This window comes from Helicoverpa armigera, chromosome 14 (genome assembly GCF_030705265.1).
Source record: "Helicoverpa armigera isolate CAAS_96S chromosome 14, ASM3070526v1, whole genome shotgun sequence".
Taxonomy (NCBI): Eukaryota; Metazoa; Arthropoda; class Insecta; order Lepidoptera; family Noctuidae; genus Helicoverpa; species Helicoverpa armigera.
In genome coordinates this window covers 7,749,456-7,770,273 of record NC_087133.1, presented here as the reverse complement: position 1 = coordinate 7,770,273, position 20,818 = coordinate 7,749,456, and the positions used below count along the sequence as shown (strand labels likewise).

Genomic DNA, 20,818 nt, shown 5'->3' with positions numbered 1-20,818 from the left:
TCGTGAAAAGGATCGGGTCGTAGGACTGAAAGGATGAGGACGTGGGAGGGCAGTAGGCCGATACGAGAGTGATCGACTGGTGCTGGGACATGGCTAGTCGACAGATCGAGGCTTCAATGCAGCTTAAGTCGGGGGGAGTGATCTCTACACAATGTAGCGATCTTTTATAATAGATAAGCGTGCCGCCTTTGTGGCGTGTGATCCTGTCATTTCTAATTAACTTATAGTTGGCTATATTAGGGCCGCGTACACGCTTTAGGAAGGTCTCTTGTACGAGAAGAATGTCTATCTTATGGGATTGTAGGAAGGCGGAAATCTCGTCGCGTTGGCCGAGAATACCGTTGGCATTATAATAGCCAAGCCTAAGGGAATGGGGTTTAATTTTGGATGTATTATCCATTTCTATTTCCTAAAGTGAGGCAGGTTTTGAACTGCCTGGGCGACATCTGAATACTCCTGCATAACGGAGTAGAGTTTGATAAGGTCGCCATTGCTGGCGACTATCTCCCTCGAAAGTTGTTGAGCTCTGTCGCTCGTAAATACACTGAACGTGCTCAGTATAACGTTCATAGAACTGAGCGCTGATACTGGGCTAGAAGAAGGCGCGATCGCTTGCGCTTGCGCGGGCTTGGCGGCTATAGGAGCCGCGGAGGGCGCGGAGGGCGCGGAGGGAACGACGGGAGGGACGCGAGGTAAGCTCGCGGGCGCCGCGGTGGAATTATTCACCGGGGCGGGAGTTGGCTGGGGCTGAGTTGGCCTCGGGGTTGGAAAGGCTCTCTGATGGTTGAGAGGGCTCCATGGGGAGGGCCGTTGTGGGCTGAGACGCTCGGGAAGTTGAGCGGTAGGTAGCCTCGCTGATGGGCTTTCCTTAGCTGGCGGGCGTTTGCACGCTTGGCCAGCTTGGGAGACGTTTTGGGCCTTTGGGCAGCCGCGGTAGTTGGCAGGATGACCTGAGGCGCCGCAGAGTACACAGCTCGGAGGCTCGGTGCACAGAGTGCGGTCCTTGGGTCGCGGGCAGTCGGAGGTGCCGTGTTGGCCTAGGCATTTCACGCACCTAGGCTGGGCGAAACAGTTGCGCTGTGAGTGACCCCACAGTTGGCAACGGTGGCATTGGGATACAATGCCAGATCTATTGGCTTCTCGATTGAGATGCCGGTTAAATTACACACCGATTTGATGTTAAAAATCGGGTGGATTTTAGAGGGACACGGCTCGCATACTACGAGCACCATGTCGAAGGCGTGGCCGCTGCGGGCGCGGTGCATCCCATGAACTTGCGTCGCAGGGATGTTTTGTGACTTAAGGTCACTTAAAATGTCATCCGAAGGGATTTCCTTCGGAATACGGGTAATGACGACCCGGAGGGTTTTCCTCGGGGAAGTAAGTGTGGAACGAAATGTTCCTCGCTCTTAGCGCTTTAGTTATCTCCCTATAGTCGTCTGACGTAGGGAGGACGATTTTTATACCGTTGCCGGTATTGGAGGCCGATCTGTAGTTGATCTTACGATCAACACACAACTTGGACACTTCGGTCCATTTTGCCTTGTCCTGTAAGTATACAGGCGGCGGAGGTTTGTTTTGGTGCGCTTTTGGGCTTAGCGGCACCTTGGGAGGAAGCGACCTGCGAGGTCGAGGGTGACGGGCGGGGATGCTGTAGACACAGCGGGCGGGCTAGGGAGAGGAGATGCGGCAAGGGCGATGGTCTTGCGCGCCTTGTCGTTGTTTTGTTCTTTTCCTCTTACCTCCCTGTACGACGGTGAAGTCTTCGTCGGAGGAAGAGGAGTCAGAGGGCTCGGAGGGTTGAGCATCCTCAGGGACGGGTGAGGCAGAGCGGGAGGACGAGGTGTCCATGCATTCGGCGTCGACGTTTGACGCAGGTGCACTCGCCTGAGTTATTTCCATTGTCTGTGAGACAATGGGATTAGTACAATGGTCGAGTGCAGCTGGGCATCGACCATTGTATTGGGATTACCGTTTCCGCTAATGCGGCGGTTTTCCCCGAAGAGATTATAGGCTCAACAATGGGGCGACACAGCTGCGCCGGCCTCCTTTGTTGAGCCGTTATCGGTGATAACACAATAGCGCGCTAGGCGCGGGTCCTTGATATCAAGGTTATTTATCAAGTCGCCATATTTGGCGACAATGTCTTGGTCCTTGAGGAGGACCTCGAAAAAGAATTTAATAACTTCGGTAGTCATTTTCCCGTGAGGGAAGAGGGCTACCGAGCTAAGAGTGGGGGCCTAATTATAAAACCTAACAACCTATCTCCTATCTCCCCGGGTGGATGGGCCCGGGATGTGTAACCCTCCTGCCGGGTATAGGCAGGAGGTGAGTACCTATTGGTGAGCCCTAAGCTTGTAAACCGTTCGCCAGTCTTATTGTGCGAACGGGCCCTAGCCAGTCTAGTGCGAAGGGTATAGAGATACCCAACCGACACCAGGTGTGTAGCTGTGAAAGCAAACCAGATGCAAGGCACGACTAGGAGATCCCCCAAGGCCGAAATCCGAGCTCCCGTCCAATTGACTGCCTTGCCCTGAAGGGGTTCGGCGGGTGTGATTGGGTCAACACCCTCTCGGCTTCGTTGGCACCGTATGGTTTCAACCGAGAACCACGAAACTGTGGCTTTTACCCAGAAGGGGTCAACTGAATTTACTTGACACAAACGTTTTAGAAACAGGATAATCGTCCGCCGCTTTGAAAAAAGCAGCTTTAGATTGATATATTTGTAGTCGGCAGAGCGACTACGGTGAGCGTTACGTCGGGCGTAACAAAGACAAAAGTCGTAAACGGGCGAGCGCAGAGCGACACGTCCGTACACGACGAGAGTCAGAAGTGGAGTGGTTGAGCGGCTTACAATGGCTCTCATTTTATACAATTTTGGGCAAACTATTTCTAAAGCTCTGATTGGACGACCAATCAGAGCGCGTTAAATTAGACCAATAAGGAAATATTTACAAATTTCTTGTTTCAACACTTGCTTCTTATTGGCCCACGCGTTTTGGCGTGCGGTCTGGGCCCTAGTCTACTTTATAAAGTGAATTTGACCTAGTCATTTTACAATTTTAAAGTATCTTACAAATGTTATTAGACTATCAAGCAACAAACATTAAAACATTAAGATATAAATATTGAAACATAATCACTTCGATCGTATAATTATTCACGACACATATTGTTCCGCACTCGCGTAATTATTTTACGATTCGTATTGTCCCGCACAATATGATTTTGTTACGTTTTGAACTGGATTCGAGAATCAATGGAACTATTGGATGTGTTTCCATGTGCTTCTGCAATGCGTACTCCAAATGAACAGACAGATTGCCTGATTATACATGACAAGGTACATAGATACATACATACCCGCAACACTAGAACACTCGTAAGTGCGTTCCCTACGGGTGTAACATAAAAACGATCACGACAACGATCTTGTGAAACACAATACTTTACTGTATCTTTTCTCGCATTAGATATTGACTACTAGGTATTTATTTTCTTACTCAAATTGACTAGGCACCTAAGTCAAAATACACATAATGGGTTTTTATTTAAAAAATCAATTTAAAAATCCAATGTCGCTAAAATTCAATGTTAAGTCAGAAGCCAGTAAGTCTGGCACCAGGGGGTTGCCCGGGTAACTGGGTTGAGGAGGTCAAATAGGCAGACGCTCCTTGTAAAACACTGGTGCACACGATTAGACTGGAAGCCGACCCCAACATAGTTGTTGGGAAGGCTCGGGGAATGATGACTGAGCAATTTTATTAATTCATTCTTATCTACGTTTTTAATAAAATATTTATATTTTATTTCATAATATATTACCTCAACAGTCTATAAGTAGGTAGATATGTATGTATGTCACTGTACGTACATATTCCTGTATGCTATCGTTCTCAGTATCTCGCCCATATGGTTGCATGTTAACCTTATTATGAGGTAATTAGCAAAGGCTGTACAAAGGTAATTCATTATTTCAATGCGCTGGAGCAAGAATGAGCGATGTCGTAGGTAATTTTTGTTATATTGTTAAAAGGTTTGAAGTTTACTTAAAAAGGTTGTTTTATTCATTTGATTGATATATATGCCTAATTGTTTTGTGCATATAACCGTCTATGAATAAACCAAGTTCTACTTAATACTGGATTTGCTTTTTACAAGTCATCATAGTCAATTTTATGAAAAGGTTTTCCTATGTTTGAATATTAATTCGTAGTTACATATTGATAAAATAAAATCGTTTACTAGCAGCTTATTTTAAATTCGTTATCAGTGAAAGCTTAATTTTATTAATTGAACCAATTTAATGAAAATGCGATGAATTTATTTGACATAATTGGCTTTGCATACTAATGACAAAATATTTTTTCTATTATTTAATTAACAGCATATATGGTTTTGTTTAATATAAAATGAGTTTAAATATAAAATTTGTCATATTAATACTTCGTTACGTATGAAATATTCGGTATTTACAACTTAATACTGTAGTCGATATTCGATTTCTCATCTATCAGTCTTTATTTAGAGAGGTTAATATAAATATTTTTACACAATACATATATTAAAAAAATATAATCATAAAATGAATAGTTAGATATGTAGGTACACAATAAAAATACAACAAAAATATCAACGCAACTATTAGGGTAACTGCTCACTTCATCGTCCACTCGTGTATATTGACCGTTTTTCCGCATTGCACGCACGTAGGGCGAGCGCGCTAATAGTCGGCGTTCTCTATTGTCACCACGTCAAATGCTGCACGCTACGTTATTATGAATCTGCATAGTACGGGTATATGGAAAATGTGAACTAGAAATAAATGAAAAGTTGGAAAAAACTATAAAAATTTTTTGGTAAAATTTAATTATTAGTCCGATATTCAACTAGGCGATCGTATATTAATTGAAAAGATTTACAGCCAAACATACGCGTAAGTGCACTTTCTGTTCTCTCAATCTCATTGTAGCCATTTTCATTGTTCCATTGGATGACAATCCGACACGGCCGAAACGAGATCAGACGCGGGACTTATTAGCGTGGATATATTAGAGATTTATTAGCGTGGTCCAAATGTCTAATAATTTATCAATTTTAAATTACTTTCACACTGTTACTAAACATAGTTGTTACTCAACTTTTTCTCACTTTTAAAAGGAAGATATAGAACCAAACTTTTAAAACATTAGCAGCCTGACTGAACGACTCTTTATACATCAACAAACTCTAGAACAGGTCCAAACTCTTTACTAGTTATTCTCAACGAACGTTATTTACTCTTAAACTTATACGGGGAGAATTACCCGTGGAAGTTAGACTAGATGATTGCGTTTCGCTAGCGGTGAGTCTGCGTTTCTGTGTCAAATGCTCGGTTAAGCCCGGATTTAAGTATCAAACAACAAAAGCGACCAGGTTTAGAGACTGTTGTGTATGTAGGATTGGGTGGAGATGGATAAAAATATTGTTCAGATGAAATGGGATTAGAAGATGAGTGGATTCAATTCATATAGAGGCAGAAGATACATATAGACTTGTTTGCATTTTTTACTTCGAAGTTAAAGAAATTATTTGGTTCTTTGGTAGATGCTATGTTGCGTGTTATACCTCTCCTGCATTCGAGTGAGTACGGAATAAAAGTTTAATTTCGATTTTTAACTGACAATCTGTGAGTTTTTAATATGTATGGCATTCACATTTTATTTTACCTACAGGAAGAAATGATCCTGCGCGACGCAATGATTTTTTAAACAACCCAGAAATATTGTATTTTTATGGCAGTAATAAAGAAGGCGACTTTATGCTTTAAGCACGTTTGTCATATATCAATACTAACGTATGCTGTATGACGGAAAACTGCTTCAATTATTTATGACAAAACTACAGTGCTCTTTGAAATTTTTATACAAAATCGAGTTAAAAAACTTAATGAAGCATGTCCAAGTACGCGAAGATCATTAAAAACAAGTGTCCGTTGTCAAGTTTCGCTCGGAAAGTTACTGTTCGCACTAACCACAATGAAATTAATCAGACGATAAAATGCAGAGGAGGGAAAGAGTTCCCTAACTTTCCTATTTAATGGCTTACAAAGACCGGATAATTGGATTAAACGGAAGGTAATTCAGCTATTTGCGATGTTTTGTAAGCTGTGTTTTGTGGGCTAATGTTGTGGTTTTCAGTTTTTATTCGAAGTTGTTGTGGAATAGGAGTTAAAGCATTTGAATTGAGTGTGTGGGTTCGATTCTAAGTCAGAAAAGTACCCATATTATTCTTATAAGTTATTTTAATATGCCTGTGGGATACTAGAAAGGCTTACAATTATGCGATATGTAAGTTTATTTTTAATTCTTTACAAAATTAGGAAAGTGTTTTGTTTTTCCGTCTATTAAGCACAGCCTGCGCAACTCCCCGTAGCATATACTTCCTTAATATACAACTCTTGAAAGCAGTATAGATACCTCTATCGTATACGAGTAACAAAACAAAGACAATACTCACTGGGATTGACGGCGTGGCCTTCATCGACGACGTGCATCGATAGGTGGAGAAACACTAGCAACGTAGCCGACAACTGGAACAAACAGATAAACATTTATCTAACATACATACATACAAAGGTATAGACGAATATATGGCAATTGAAATTGAAAAATAAAAAATATTTAGCTTGGAAATTATTCTGGCTTTTAGCGATAGGTATAAGTCGGAATTTTAAATAAAATGTTCAACAAAGTAGACACCATATTTCAATAAGAGCCTATACATGTATGTTTCGAAAGGTATAAGTAAAAGGGATCAAGATTGAATGTTAATGGAAACGCCGGAAGATACCCTAGAAGGATATGGGTGATGTCTAAAAACGTAAAGGATCGCAGCTTATATTTTGAAGGCTCCGTCTAACTCCCTGAAAAAAACAGTGAAATTCTGTATGTATTTTAGATACCTACACATACCTTCTCGTAAAGTATACAGACCTACATCTACGCTTTCAAATATAAACCGCCAACGCTCAGTCGACATTTCGTCACAAATATTTCATGAGTGCGAAAAATTTCAGCCCTACTCATACGCGCGATCTCTCAACCCTTTTAAAAATGCAAGCTTTACTTATAATATCACAACACGGTTGAGTAATTATTTTTTTAGGTCCATTCTACTCGTGACACCTTTCGTAAGCCGTGTGCTGTAAAAATGCCACCAACTCTAGGGTACAATGCGACTACTAAATTGCATTAAAATTCCTCTTTGTCCTGGACGCCGGAGCAAAATGAAAAATTGTGTTTGCTGCCGCAAAACCCGGTCTTGGATACACCTCTGGGCTTTTTGTAAATAATGCACCAAGTATTTTATGAACTACCTGTGTTGTTTAATATTTAATCTTACTGAGTAACAGTGCTTTTTTACTGACATTGTTCTGTGAATAAATAAATATTACCATGTATTTGTTACGTGATTTGGATCACACATTGGATCTTTCCTTGGAAAACTCATTTTTTATTATTAATTTTCTGTATTGTTGGTTTTCGTATACGAGTACGATTTCTCAGTATCAAATTGCTTGCATGTGAATTTTTGGCTCACTCCGCTCTGTAGATTATACGTTGAACATGGGGTTCTTGTGTTACTCCTCAATTTAAGTTGCGTATAATATAATTTCCTGACGCGTTGGAAAAATCAAGCCCCATATTATTAAAAAAATATTAATATATACAGAAAATAGTAATAAAAGTGAGGTGCTATATCAATGTCATTAAAATTTCACATCATAACATTGTTCACTTTTGAGTAATTAAATCGTGACACGACAGGCTAATTATAATATCAATGGTCGCGTGATGTTGGATTTGTGTTCGTGTGTTTTAGCGAATTTATCACTTTATTGTTGACTGGTACATTAGCCATATGGAGAGCGTGGCTCAGTGAAAGCCGCGTGAATCGATCGATCATAAGGTTAAGAAACAGTAAGCGCGGTCGGTCCGTGGATGGATGACCATATCATCATAGCGAGTTCTTAAATGTTTTGGAAGCCGCGATAAATTGGTGGATCCCGGATTTCATTTCAACATTTTTGGCAGTGGTTACGGGTCTTCGGCAGTCAGAAGCCTTCTGACAACCCGTCTTGCCAAGGGATCCGTGTGGAACTCTATCTGACTTCAGTCGTATGAAAAGGCTAGACACACGTTAGCCATGTGGACCTACAATGGTACATACATATGATGCACTAGAAGTAGGAATGATAAAAGTGATTTTACCGATTACCGATTTACCTTTGCAAAATTTGTCTTTGTACACTACAGTTCTCTTACCTCTATCATTACAAGGAAACGGGCAACAATTAACAGTTCCCAGCTTGTATACAATCCAGTGACATCAGGCTGTTATCATTCCGTAAAGGAACCGCAATGCTAGAAATTCCGTTGTTTTGGTGATAGCTAGACAAACGAGTTCGTTTAGCAAAATAGTTAACCTGCTTTGTTATTTAAGACCCATTTACTTTTGTGTGAAGGAAAATGTAATTTAAGGTAAGTTTTGCCATGGTTTTGGATTTCGTAACGCATTTACTTATCTCATTCGGAAATGTAGCAGACGGGAGTATAAAAAAATGTTTATGATATTCGTTTTAATCTTTTTTACTTTGCTTTGATAGTCTTAAGGAACATAAGCATTTTAATTGGAGCCATATAAAATGACAAACTAAACACAGAACAAGTAAAACTCTTAAACGGCTTAAATTAAATTTGACTAAAGTAACTTACTTAAAGCCATTAAAATACCGCTTAACATATTCATAATAACAATAACCAAAGCATATGTAGCAACAAATGCAAAATTCCTACCTAATATCAGTTAGATGGAAGTTTTATTGCGGCAGCAAACACAATATTAGACTCGTTTATCAATTTAAAACAATTCGCAAACAAAAGTTAATTGCTGTAATTGGCAACACCAGCCTTTGTGTTGCCACACGTAGAAATTATTTGCTGTTAATTGGCATTTGACACTTCTAATATAACTGCGTTTTTAGTCTGCGCTCCATTCTTTGGACAAAATATATTATTTTCTCTTCGGATCGCCGTGTATTTTACATTAGAACAAAATCTATTTCTTTGCGATTCTGTTGATTTATGCCAAAGATACCTAACTGGCTTATGTCATTTTTCGCGACTTAGTCCTTTCTTTCTCATAATCGTAAATCATCCTAATTGGTTATGATTTTTAGCCGAAATCAGAATTTATTTTTTGTATAGAAACTCCTACATTTGTAGGAGAATATAAACATTGATGAGTATCCCAATCTGACCCGCTTTCAATCCAAAACCACTGCACCGATTTATATGAAATATCGTACACAAATCATCCAAGGCCTGAGAAAGGACATCGGCAACTCTTAATCCAGGTGCGATAAGTCAACGTAGGTGGAACCGCGGGGACACATTTACTTACAGATTGTAAGAAAATACTTAGCCTCCAAAAACAACAGTCGTTACTAAGCTCCATTTATAAGGTAAATAGTATAAGATCTGATGATTTATTGGTACGAACAGTAAGTTCACATTAATCTTTTTCTCATTATTATTGCCAGGTGGGGGAGTGGGGGGAGGGTTATTGATGGACGCTTGTCGTCGCCCGTCAAACCTTAATGTCCGTTGTTATAGTAAATTGAGATGAAACAGCCTCGCAGTTTAGCGTCTATATAATGAAGAAGAGTAAAGGTAGGAATTTGCTACATTTGTTGATTTAGAAATTTATGCTTCTGAATTTTTACTGAGTGATTCTTAATAGTGATTGAGAAGTCACATCATTATCGCTTTGCTTGATTCGCCATTATCGTTTTAATTAGATATATGCAATTATATAAAATAGACCTGCTTTTGGCTGAAGCTAAAACTTTAACAAAATAAAAGGAACCACAAAATCGGAATGAAATATGTCACCACTAATTTGTTTATAATAATTAATTTCCATAAAATAAAAATATTAGCTAAAAGATAGTGTCTCTGTTAAAATTTTGAAGCCCATAAACCACTGAAGCCACAACACCACATTATTATAATTCAGCTAGTTTATTATAAAGATAATTTTATATCAAAATAACCTATTACCGCAAATTGTAGCATTAATTTTCCGATTTTCAGCATAAATGAGCAAAAATTTCTATTGTATTAACAATTAGGCTTTATGATGTGATGTTTCGACACTGAGAATTTAAACGTTTTATAGAAACATTCTAACAATGCTATATTATTATTGTAGTTTAGGAATTGTTTCGTTTTGAATGTTCCAAACAAATGACGATTGAATAGTTCTATTTATTTGACATCAATAAGAAAGCTACAAAAGAACACAATAATGCTTTTAGTAATCTATCATATTAACTTTTACAAAACAATGAAAAGGTATTGAAACCAAATGTCGCAGTAAACCATAGCACAGATTACTAACCATAGTTTAAATCCCAAAAAGGACGAAAAAGCCACAAAGTACAGCATTAAACCGACGAACAGCGAAAAACAGGGTTAATCCGATACATGCAACAAAAAACGACGATACGTAACATGTTACGAGGTTCGCGTCGAACTCCACAGCGCGGTCAGCTGTGTAAATATTGAAAGAAACAAAACATGCACTCCCCGTAGAACGCATAAAACATTCGCTTGTGGTAATATTTTATCTTGTCCGTTTTTAGTACTCCGAGTTAGTTCTAAACAAACTTCCACGATGTGTGGTTGTGTGCTCAAAATGCACCGAACAGATGCCGTCTAAAATTTTAGTTTTATTTTATTTTAAAACTAAAAACTCAAATTTAGAAGCGCCGTATTTTAGCTAGAATTTGTTTATGGAATAGACGGAAACTTCATGTTTGCATTTAAAATTCGTAAAAAGGAACTCAGGGGAAGTTTAAAATCTCTTTTCTTGTCACGTACGTACTTTTCCAGTTCCGTGTATGATAAAAATGTTTTAGTTTTTATACTTTTTGTCTTAATAATTTCCCACATATTTTTTAAAATTATTTGGGTATTTTCTATCTCATTAAATAAAGCGCGGAAGCAACCGACGCCGCTAGGTTTCCCTAGCACTTTTTCAATCTAACTTATCATTTCCGCACTTTTACATACTCATTAAACTTTGCGGAGTTTTTAATGTTCGCAAAGTTATGTGGGTCAGAAAAAAAGGTATACTTAGAACTTTGATTACTCGTAAAACTTGTACGTTTTTCTTTCATTTGTCGTTCTAAAAGGAAATAAACAACTAAAAATAAAGTCAGTTCCATTACCCTGTGTAATGTCCCAACTTCTGTTTTTCTACGGCAAACTATTACGGGCGTTGAGAGTAAAGAGATGTGGAAATGTGAATTGTCCCAGATAAATTGAATCAGCCTAGATTCAGGTTGATTTTGATACGAAGAGAAAATACAAATGCTTGACGCCGATCTTTTTTGTTATTTTGTTCAAATTGTCATTTCAGGTAGGTAATAGATTCTTTATTTTGTTTAAGGGTGAATGAAATAATGTTAGTATTTGGCTGATTTACGGTACAGACCTGTAGCTATTGCAAAAATTACAAGTCAAATATTGTATTATCATTTTATATTGTATATCAATCTGCATCATTCAAATAACGAACATCCAAACTATTGCAGGTCTAACAAAAAAAAGTCAGACACATTTGTCTTCTACACATCCAATATTGGATTATACCAGCACCCATAAAACGTATGGGTATTGCCAAAATTTCCACTCGGGAATGTCGGCTAAAAGAAAAAGTCTGATTCAAACAACTGGCATACGACGAACGCCCATGACTTAAATGGATTTCAATTTCGGAAATCGCAGAACAAAATACGAAGTTTCGGGTAACTGTTCGATATGGACACTTTTCGTGTTAATACGGAAACTCGGAAGTTTTCCTCCGTAACTTGATATGTAGCGATTTTGTTTTTATTCTCTTGTTTTGCGGGCTGAAAGATTTCCTGCTATTGTACCGGTTTTAGAGGTATTGAATCGCTGATACATCACTCGGAACTGATGTGTTTAATTTTTCTTCTATTGACTTTTTTTACAATTGACTTTTAAATAACATAATGTAATAGGTAATTGGCCCTTTTGTTCATTATCTTTGGTCTTAACCCAGTACAACGTCTATCAAATCGTAAAACAATGGTGCTTTATTAAATTCACCTGAAGTCGTAAGGATTTTATGGCACCCGATCGTAATTAAAATTTTACTGGAAATACCGGCCCAAATATTGTTTATATTAAAAGAGGTGTTTAATTAACAATTGTTTATAGAACTCCAAAGATAACTGGCACAATAAATCTTTTATAGTATAATAAACAAATATCATTTCAATAGCTTAAATTATCCGAATTTACAGACGTTTAATGTTCTATTAAGTAAAATACCTTTGTCAATGATCTTACTTGTCCGAACATCTAAAGGACATTCGATACAAAAATAAATATGAAACAACATTTCGTTGTAAAAACCGTTTCGTTGTAATGGGTACATTGATTGCTCAAAGGGTAACAAAACAAAATCTTCTTCAAGTTCACAAAGTATCAAGTTCATTAAATATTTTCCAAGAATGCTCAAAAATAATAAGTATGTAACGAAAAGTTTTACATGTGAAACGAAACGCCTCGAGCGAAACACGTTTAACCTACAGTTGAACTTGGTATTACAAAAACAGAAATTACCATGTCAGATTGTGTTTATATACCTACCCTTTAAGTCATGGAGTTCGAAACATAATCAAATTAGTTGCTAATTAATTTCCCGTGTAAAATTTGAGTTTTTCCTCCTTAAGTTTGGTGAAACTTCTCATATTGTTTTCAATTTTAATTAATATTAACGAAGCTAAACTTTAGCCATTAAGCTAATAATTTTGGACTACAGAAAATGATACTGTGACTTTATATTATACTAGCTACCGCTCGCGGTTTAACCTGCACCCAGTCAAAATTCAAAACTAATTTACGCACCCAAAAAAACCTGTACAGTAAACTGCACATTAGTGGTAACTGTCATGTACCTTAACTCAATAGGTATAAGTATGATTTTCCTATAAAACTATAACCACTGACCTGAAGTTGACTGTACCTTTCTTTGATTTTAATAACAGTGAAATAACTTTTCACAAAAGTTTAGCGCCTTTAAACAATCAAAGTCTTCAAGTCATCTTTTCTAAAATTCCATGATAGTTTTAGCTCTAATAAAACCTATCTTAAACCTAAGCTGACGTTACCAATTTCTGGACACGACTGTTTTAATCTCGCTAACCCTTATCAAGTTACACTTGGACGCTTATACCTACTTAAACTACTCTATTGGCAATTTTTTAAATAACTTAATGGAAGAAATACGGTACCTATTATTCTGAAAAGATAATAAGAATAATGCAAGGCTCGGAAATTACCTCTTCATCAAATCACCTCCTTGGAAACTGAATATCAATTTTGATTCCCTTTTCTTATAAAATAAACCCAGAAGTTCCGATTATTAAGTCGAGTTAAGCTCAAATAACACTTTTCAACTTACTACCCATACATAATTTTCTTTATTAGTTTTTACAGCACCTTTACAATAATAATGGCGTCCACGGCCGATTTCGGCCACGGCGGCTGTTCTCACTTAAGGAGATCAGCCAGCTGCTCAGGACATATTATAGTGCACAAGCATTTGCGCAGACACAGGTGCACTCCCTATTCTTTCACTCTCATAGCCCGATGGGACGGCAATCCGACACGACCGGAAAGAGATCAGGCGCAGGACCGACATTTACGTGCTCTCCGATGCACGGGTGAATCAATCACCAACTTCCAGACTACGGACTGCTTTGTGAAAGTTTAAGAAAACCCACAAAGCGATTTCGGCCCGACTCGAGAATCGAACCCGAGACCTCGTGCACAGCAGCCGCGCTTGCGACCACTAGACCAACGAGGCAGTCAAACCTTTACAATACCGAAATCTTAAATCATCTGGAAACGCGCATCAGATTTTTACCGCTCGGTTCTTTAGGAGTGTTAGTCGTGTTCTCCTCTGACCGAAGTGCGTTCACCATTATTCAGCTTTCTTACACAATGGAAAATATTATAAAAAGTGCTCATTAAATCTGAACAAAATCAGTAAGCTAGACAAATAGAGCTCGGTTCTTCGACGTAAGAAGGATTGCTAGTATTATTTTAATTAAAGGCAAATGCAAACTAAGGGCGATTAAAAACGCCAAGAGTATTAGTACTACTGACAATGTCTTCCCATTAATCCTAGGACTTATGTCGGGACAAAGTTAAATGGGGGATTTAAATACAAAGAAGCTTTATTAAAGTTTTGAGACGGTGCCCGCTAATATCTTGGGGGCAATTTTCATTGTACCCACTATAATGATAGGAACGACGAAAAGGGTTTTGTAAATTGTATAGCAGCTTTTCGATTAGCATCGTTTATTTTTATATTTCGAAAGGGGTGAGTATCAATGGCCCTTTGTTTCTTCCGTTGAAATGATTATATTGTCGCTTAATGCCGCAGACGGTATGATTTATTGAAAGGACAAAATAAAGCATGAGTTTTACTTTCTAAATACAAAACTTTGGTGTATTGTTATACTTGACAATTAAATTCAAAAGAAAGGCCAACTCTTCCACAAAAATAATAAGTATCACCCAACATAAATACTAACATGCCTAATGTTCAGAAGAAGCCGTTATTAAATTCATCAAGAACTATAATTTAAGCGATTTTTAAACAAACATCACATAGGTCATCACATTTATTTTAAGGTATATAAAACACCTTATTGTGTCAGAATTGATTATTCCAAAATAATGACGTCAAAACCCTTTAAATTCTCTTAGAATTTCTAGGAATTTTTAATTGCAAAACAATAATTTTGGAACACAAAGACCTCTACCTACAACTATCACAAAACGTCGAATTAAAGTCGGCTAATATTTAATTAAGATCAATGTAGTCAAAGTGAATTCCATTAAAGGTACCTACAGTGGGTGGGTACAATCTGGCTTAAGAAGGTACCTAGAACTAACTTGTAATTATTTACGAGCCGAAGCTTAGGAACCCTTTCGTTAGTGTATAATTAATAAAATTTAGTCTAGGGTGTGACGTCTGAATTTAGTGAACGTCTTGGGAGTAATATGATGCAATTGATGGTCTAAATTATTTATTACAACTTTAGTTTAAGAGATGGGTTTTATAAGTGGCTAGACGCCCGCTGTTTCAACCGAGTCTAGAGGGAACTATTCTTATCTGCACATAGATACAAAATAGCCTATACGATATTGTGATATATGTATAAGTTATATTGATTATATGCTTCATCAAAATCAATTGTGTTAGTTTAGTGGCGGAAACAAACATATTTATACACAAATAGCCTTACAAACTTTCTCATAAAAATATTAGTCCTAAACTAGGATTTATAACATTTAATTTACTTGCAGCACCTATTTACTTCTAATTTATTCTCATTTAAGTAGTTCTCCTAAAACAAATATTAAATTCAATGAAAGGTTAGGCAGATTAATTAATCATGACGATATTAGCATACGTCTCTTAGGAGACGAATGTATCTAGCGTGATGAATAATGGTCATGATACACTGGAGACAGACGCGTCAATCTTTGACTTAATTGAGATGAAACTTGATGTTCTATTTGTGATACTAGTTACTGGTTTCCTAATCTTGGGGCATACTTTGGGAGGAAAGGAGTGTGGTTATCGTAATATCTGCAATATGTAAACTCTTAGACATTGTTCTTGGACTCTACTTTCCATGTAACTGTTTTAATACAACTAAATTTCGTAATTTTGCTACATTTATTACATTCACTTTTAATCCACAGTTAGATAGTCGTGAATATTTTTCTCGAATAACTCCATGTATATCAATGAAACTCATAGAATATTTATCTCCATATTGAATAAATGAACTCCACCTTTTATCAAAGAGACGAAAACCCTATTACTTGAAACATGAAACTCGTACTAGTGTACATACTCATAGCACTGTGTTCAACTACGCCAACTTTTTCACCGAGCAAACAATGTTCACAAAACCAATTTGCTTATTTTCATCACACTACAAGTAGGCTAAAGTTTTTTAAAACAAACTAGACACAAACTGGGTTACGTCAGTATAAATAATTTCCTAAAGCGTGTTTATGTTAAAATTGCATCAAAAGCTTTGTACTACACCTACTCGTAGAAGCAAGCCAGGGAAGTTTTAACGCGATTTGACTGAATATATTTTCAAGTTTTTTGTTGAAGAGCAAAATTGCCTTGGATTGTACACGGAGTACAGACAAAATGGGATTTTTAAACAACGTATAAAAGCAACGTTGCTTGCAGCTACGTGATGTTTTTTTGAAATAATGTCGTATTAAATAAGCGAATTTCAAGCTCCCACAGACACAAGTAGTGTACGAAAAATGTGCTTTTTATTTCGTCTCCTCTAAGAACGAATTATTCCTTAGCTATAATTTTGATGCTAAAGATTCCGACTAACTCAATCTTTCAAACATCAGAATTCTGAGATAATGTTCAGAACTTTGTTACAAAGATTTTTCTAATTAAATGCCTGGAGCTGATCAGACCAGCTGACTCTGACATAGACTGGAATAAGATCAGATAATCTGTTATCACTTCTGTCATGACGTCTAGTTTTTCTTATTTTTTCGAAGCAACTTCACTGAAGAGTTTTTATTCTAACAATTGGCGCGAATCGAGGTCGTCTCGTGGGCATTTGTGAAGGCCGAGAAGCTACTCGTAGTTTTTTGAAAGATATTGTTCAAGGCGACCGTTTTATTAAGCCATAACGACCCCGTTGTTGTAAGTTCACTATATTTTTTTTACTATGTTACTATGTTACTTGTTTTGCAATAAGTATTTGAGGGAGGTCACGTGTAAAGTTGAATTCAGTTTCATGATTTTAATATTAATTCCGTAACCCAGAACGTAACTTGCAAGGTTTTCAAGAGAAAAATCCATTACATATTACTTTTCCCCTGTGCAAAGCTACCAGTAAAAAAAACTCTCACACAGCATGCATTTTTTAACAACCCTCCTCAAAGACAAGGTGAACCAGCTCATGAGTAAATAACGAAACAAACCCTCAAAATGTGAACACATCACTGGTTTTATCTAAACAAGTGTACAGGGCGCCATCTTCGTAAATTGGCACCGTCAAAGAGAGATGGCTACCATTTGTTAAATTTAACAGATCAGCGCCTTCGACGAATCTCATGCGGTTATATGGTCCATCTACTTCAATATGGTAAGTGGGTATAAGTCTAAATCGGGGGCAATGGACGTAGAATGTGTCTTGTAAGTAAACATCGAAGATATTTTACTTATATTTTGACTGAACATACCTGAAAACCCTACATAAGTAGACGTAATTATTAGAGTGGATAAAAAGGAGGAAAATTATTAAGACAATTTTCTATTGTTTAACTTGAAGTACAATAAAAGAAAAAACAATAAATTACTTCCAAATTAGAAATAATAAAACACGCCTCGACTGTTGATGATTTATTTCAGCCAAACACCAAAACGAAGCTAAAAAACTTTAATTTCTTAAAAGCCCCTAAACTGCCGAATAAAAAGATCGCATTTATAAATCACAGATATGATTCTGCTTCCTCAATAAATTTAGTTCTGCGGTATATTTACGGTCTAGGCGAAAACACGGCGAATACGCTTCGAAGTAAACATACCACGATATATACAAATTACAGTATTATATGGTAAACTCACACAAATCATGTGCGCGGTAAAGGAGCCAACTTGAGCAATAAAAGGGGCACAATATGGCGCACAGCAAATGGCCGAATGATGATAACGTATGAACAGATTAGTTTGGTGACCTCTAAAACTTTGAGATATTAATACATCTAACAGGAATTACCGTTAATCTTTTCTCTTACACCTAACTTTTACTTTAGTAAGTCTTGTTACTACCTAATAAAATATATCTTCAGAACTTTTATAAATTAGGTTCAAATATTGAAAAACAAATATAAATGTTAGTAAGTAGGTGTCAATTGCGATAAAATCTGTGCCTGAAACTTGACACCTGTTAAAATTATTAGCCTAATAGAAATTCTGATGAAATATTTTTCAAACAAAAAAAGAGGAAAATAAAAATGCTGATTCAGAACCTTTATTACATATTTGACATTCAGACTTTGAAGGGCGTTTACGTGAATACCGCGGTGTCATTGCTCCTTATAGGTACAAAGATTTATTATTTCGTTGTCTGCCAATGTTACGCTAGGAATTGTAGACAAATCTAATATTGTAGCATATCAACATCTACCTAACCATGTTGGGCTCGGCCTCCAATCTAACTGGATACACGAGTACCAGTGTTCTACATAAAGCGACTTCTTACCCGGCCAACCCGACACCCTCCTTGCCCCTGGATAAACCTAGTTGTCAGACCTCCTGGTTACTTACTGCTATAGACATTCAAATGACGTCCAAGACACATCAATTTAACATGCTTTCCGAAACACGGAGGAACTCGTCATGATGAAATAATCAACCATCCAAGGATCGACCACATGAAGCATTGCTTGACCTCCTGATCCGATCGACCCAAAATAAGACAACACAATATTGTACTATTATGTCACTGAGTTATCTCGTTGTGGTAATAACAGATCTCATAAGTTATGTATCTGCAGTGTAATTTGTTGTATATGGAATACCGAATAATCGATGTGTGGCTTTCGGTATGTTTGAATCGAGTTTATCAGATTTGTTATAGACTTTTATTCTATTACTAGCTGTTGCCCGCGACTTCGTCTGCGTGGGCAATTTGGAATTGTCAAAATACTATTTATGCCGTAGCGTAGGTGTATTCTTTTACATAACAATATAATTAGGATTACCACTTAGCAGCAGCACGGGTTGATCAATCAAGGTGGTGTCGACGATGTGTGACTATTTATCTAAACAAAAGAAGTAAAGTTTGTGACGTTGAGGAAATCTCTGGATCTAGTCAACCGATTTGGAAAATTATTACGTAATTCTCACATAAAACAAAGGTCTGACAAAGTTGTCATTTGTACATTTTCTGCAGCAGCTGCGACAAATCAGGAGCCAAAAAGTCTGTCAAACAGTTTTACTTACCATGGATAACGCGGTGTCCAGTTCACTGGGTTGAAGAGATTAGATAGGCACTCCAAGTAAACATTGGTACTCAAAAAGATTCGGTTTGACTGGAAGCCAACACCCACACAATTGAGGAATAGCTGGGTGGATGATGACTGAGTCATCAGGCAAGCGCATAGTTTCACTACTTGTATTTCGGGGATTTTCTGTGCACTCACTCACTATGTTATGTTGGAATTCCACCGAAATGTTTGCATTAGTTCACGATCAGGTAAAGTATACGTCCGAGAGAGTAAGTCCAATTCGTGTGTTGGCACTTGAAGCCTGCAGTTCTTTCAAGACTTTCAAAATGTACGCTCGCAATTTGTCATTTCTTGGTGAAGCCAGCAGATCAGAAGAAACATAAGTGCTGTGTATACTGTGCGTCACTACTGCACAACGGTAAAATTTCGTCTTTATAAATAGCACAAACGTTCGCTCTCTTGCGGAGGACGTTTAAATACCATATTATGTGTCACACGTAGGTAAACAGGACAACAGTATATTATCATCGAACCGCTTTCAAAGATCTGATGAGCGAACAGACCAGAACTGACTTGATCGCCTCGAGAAAATCAGAGCTCTATGAAGCGATCATTCGCTTTGGTTCCTACTGTTATTGTGGTTTCTGAAAATGTATTCAATTAACCAACGATGAATATAATTCTTAGCCGGCCGACTCTTTTGACTCCTCAAAAATCATAACGTTGGTTTTTGTGCAATGCACAAACGAAAATTCGATATATTACACATTCGATATTCACACTTCTACAGAATTGATATTAAAAGGTTTGACAACGGGCTATAGTAGCGTAGTTAAACTGAAACAATTTTAGTGATCCTTCAATAAAGTTAGAGAAGCGGGTGTGCATGATGAACATTAAGAGTTGGTAAATACGTGATGATGATGACCTAATTCATTACTATTCTAATTTGTTCATGTACCACAAAACTCAAGTTAAGGTGGAGAAAAGGATTACCAAGCTCCCAAAGGCCTGGGCATTTGCAACACGTTGCATGGCATCCTGGAAAGTTACGTAATTCTCAGCCATCAGTTTGAGCAGCGTGAGGGAGTGTCAGGCTTTGGCCCTAGTGGGTCTCACAGGGGTTTGCTGAATCTCCTTGAGGGGCGCGTGAAATAACGGGTCTCCCAGAAGCCGGAAGGTCGATGACCCACTCAAAACTAATCGCTCACGCCTACGGTGTCGTCTCTCGACATCCGGCTTTCGTGGTGTCTTACCGCAGTGGCTGAGATGAGAGTTGGGAATTTTCAGTCGCTCCGCCGCCTCATTCTTTGTCATCCCATTTCTTCTCGCTCCAGATCATGGTTTAAACCGGGGCCGAGTGCGATAGGTCGCACAGTCCGCACAGTGGTGACACCCGGGCGCCACCTCCATGAGATCAGAGTTGGGAATGTATGTTTGCAAAAACTAATAGAACATTTTAGCGAAAACACGTTTGATAGTAATTCTGTCTTTGTAACTGAATAATATAAATGATATAAACGTAGCTATATAAAAGGTGTTTTTTTAGACTCAGTCCGTGGGTCTGACTGTGACTGTTCGTAATTGTGAACGGTGTATTTGTGATATAATTCTTAGCTCGATGATTTGTGATCAGAAGTTGAAAGCAAGTATGTCTCTTTCCT

The 20,818-nt window shown here is 37.7% G+C and overlaps 1 protein-coding gene across 1 annotated transcript in view; it reads right to left on the bottom strand.

The window, feature by feature from the left end:
• The window catches only part of LOC110381732 (suppressor of lurcher protein 1), a 359,122-nt gene that overhangs the window by 259,199 nt on the left and 79,105 nt on the right, over nucleotides 1–20,818 (bottom strand). The window contains exon 3 of the mRNA XM_049837140.2: nucleotides 6,499–6,571. Within this exon, the coding sequence (XP_049693097.2) occupies nucleotides 6,499–6,571 (73 nt within the window). The remainder of the gene's footprint in view (nucleotides 1–6,498; nucleotides 6,572–20,818) is intronic.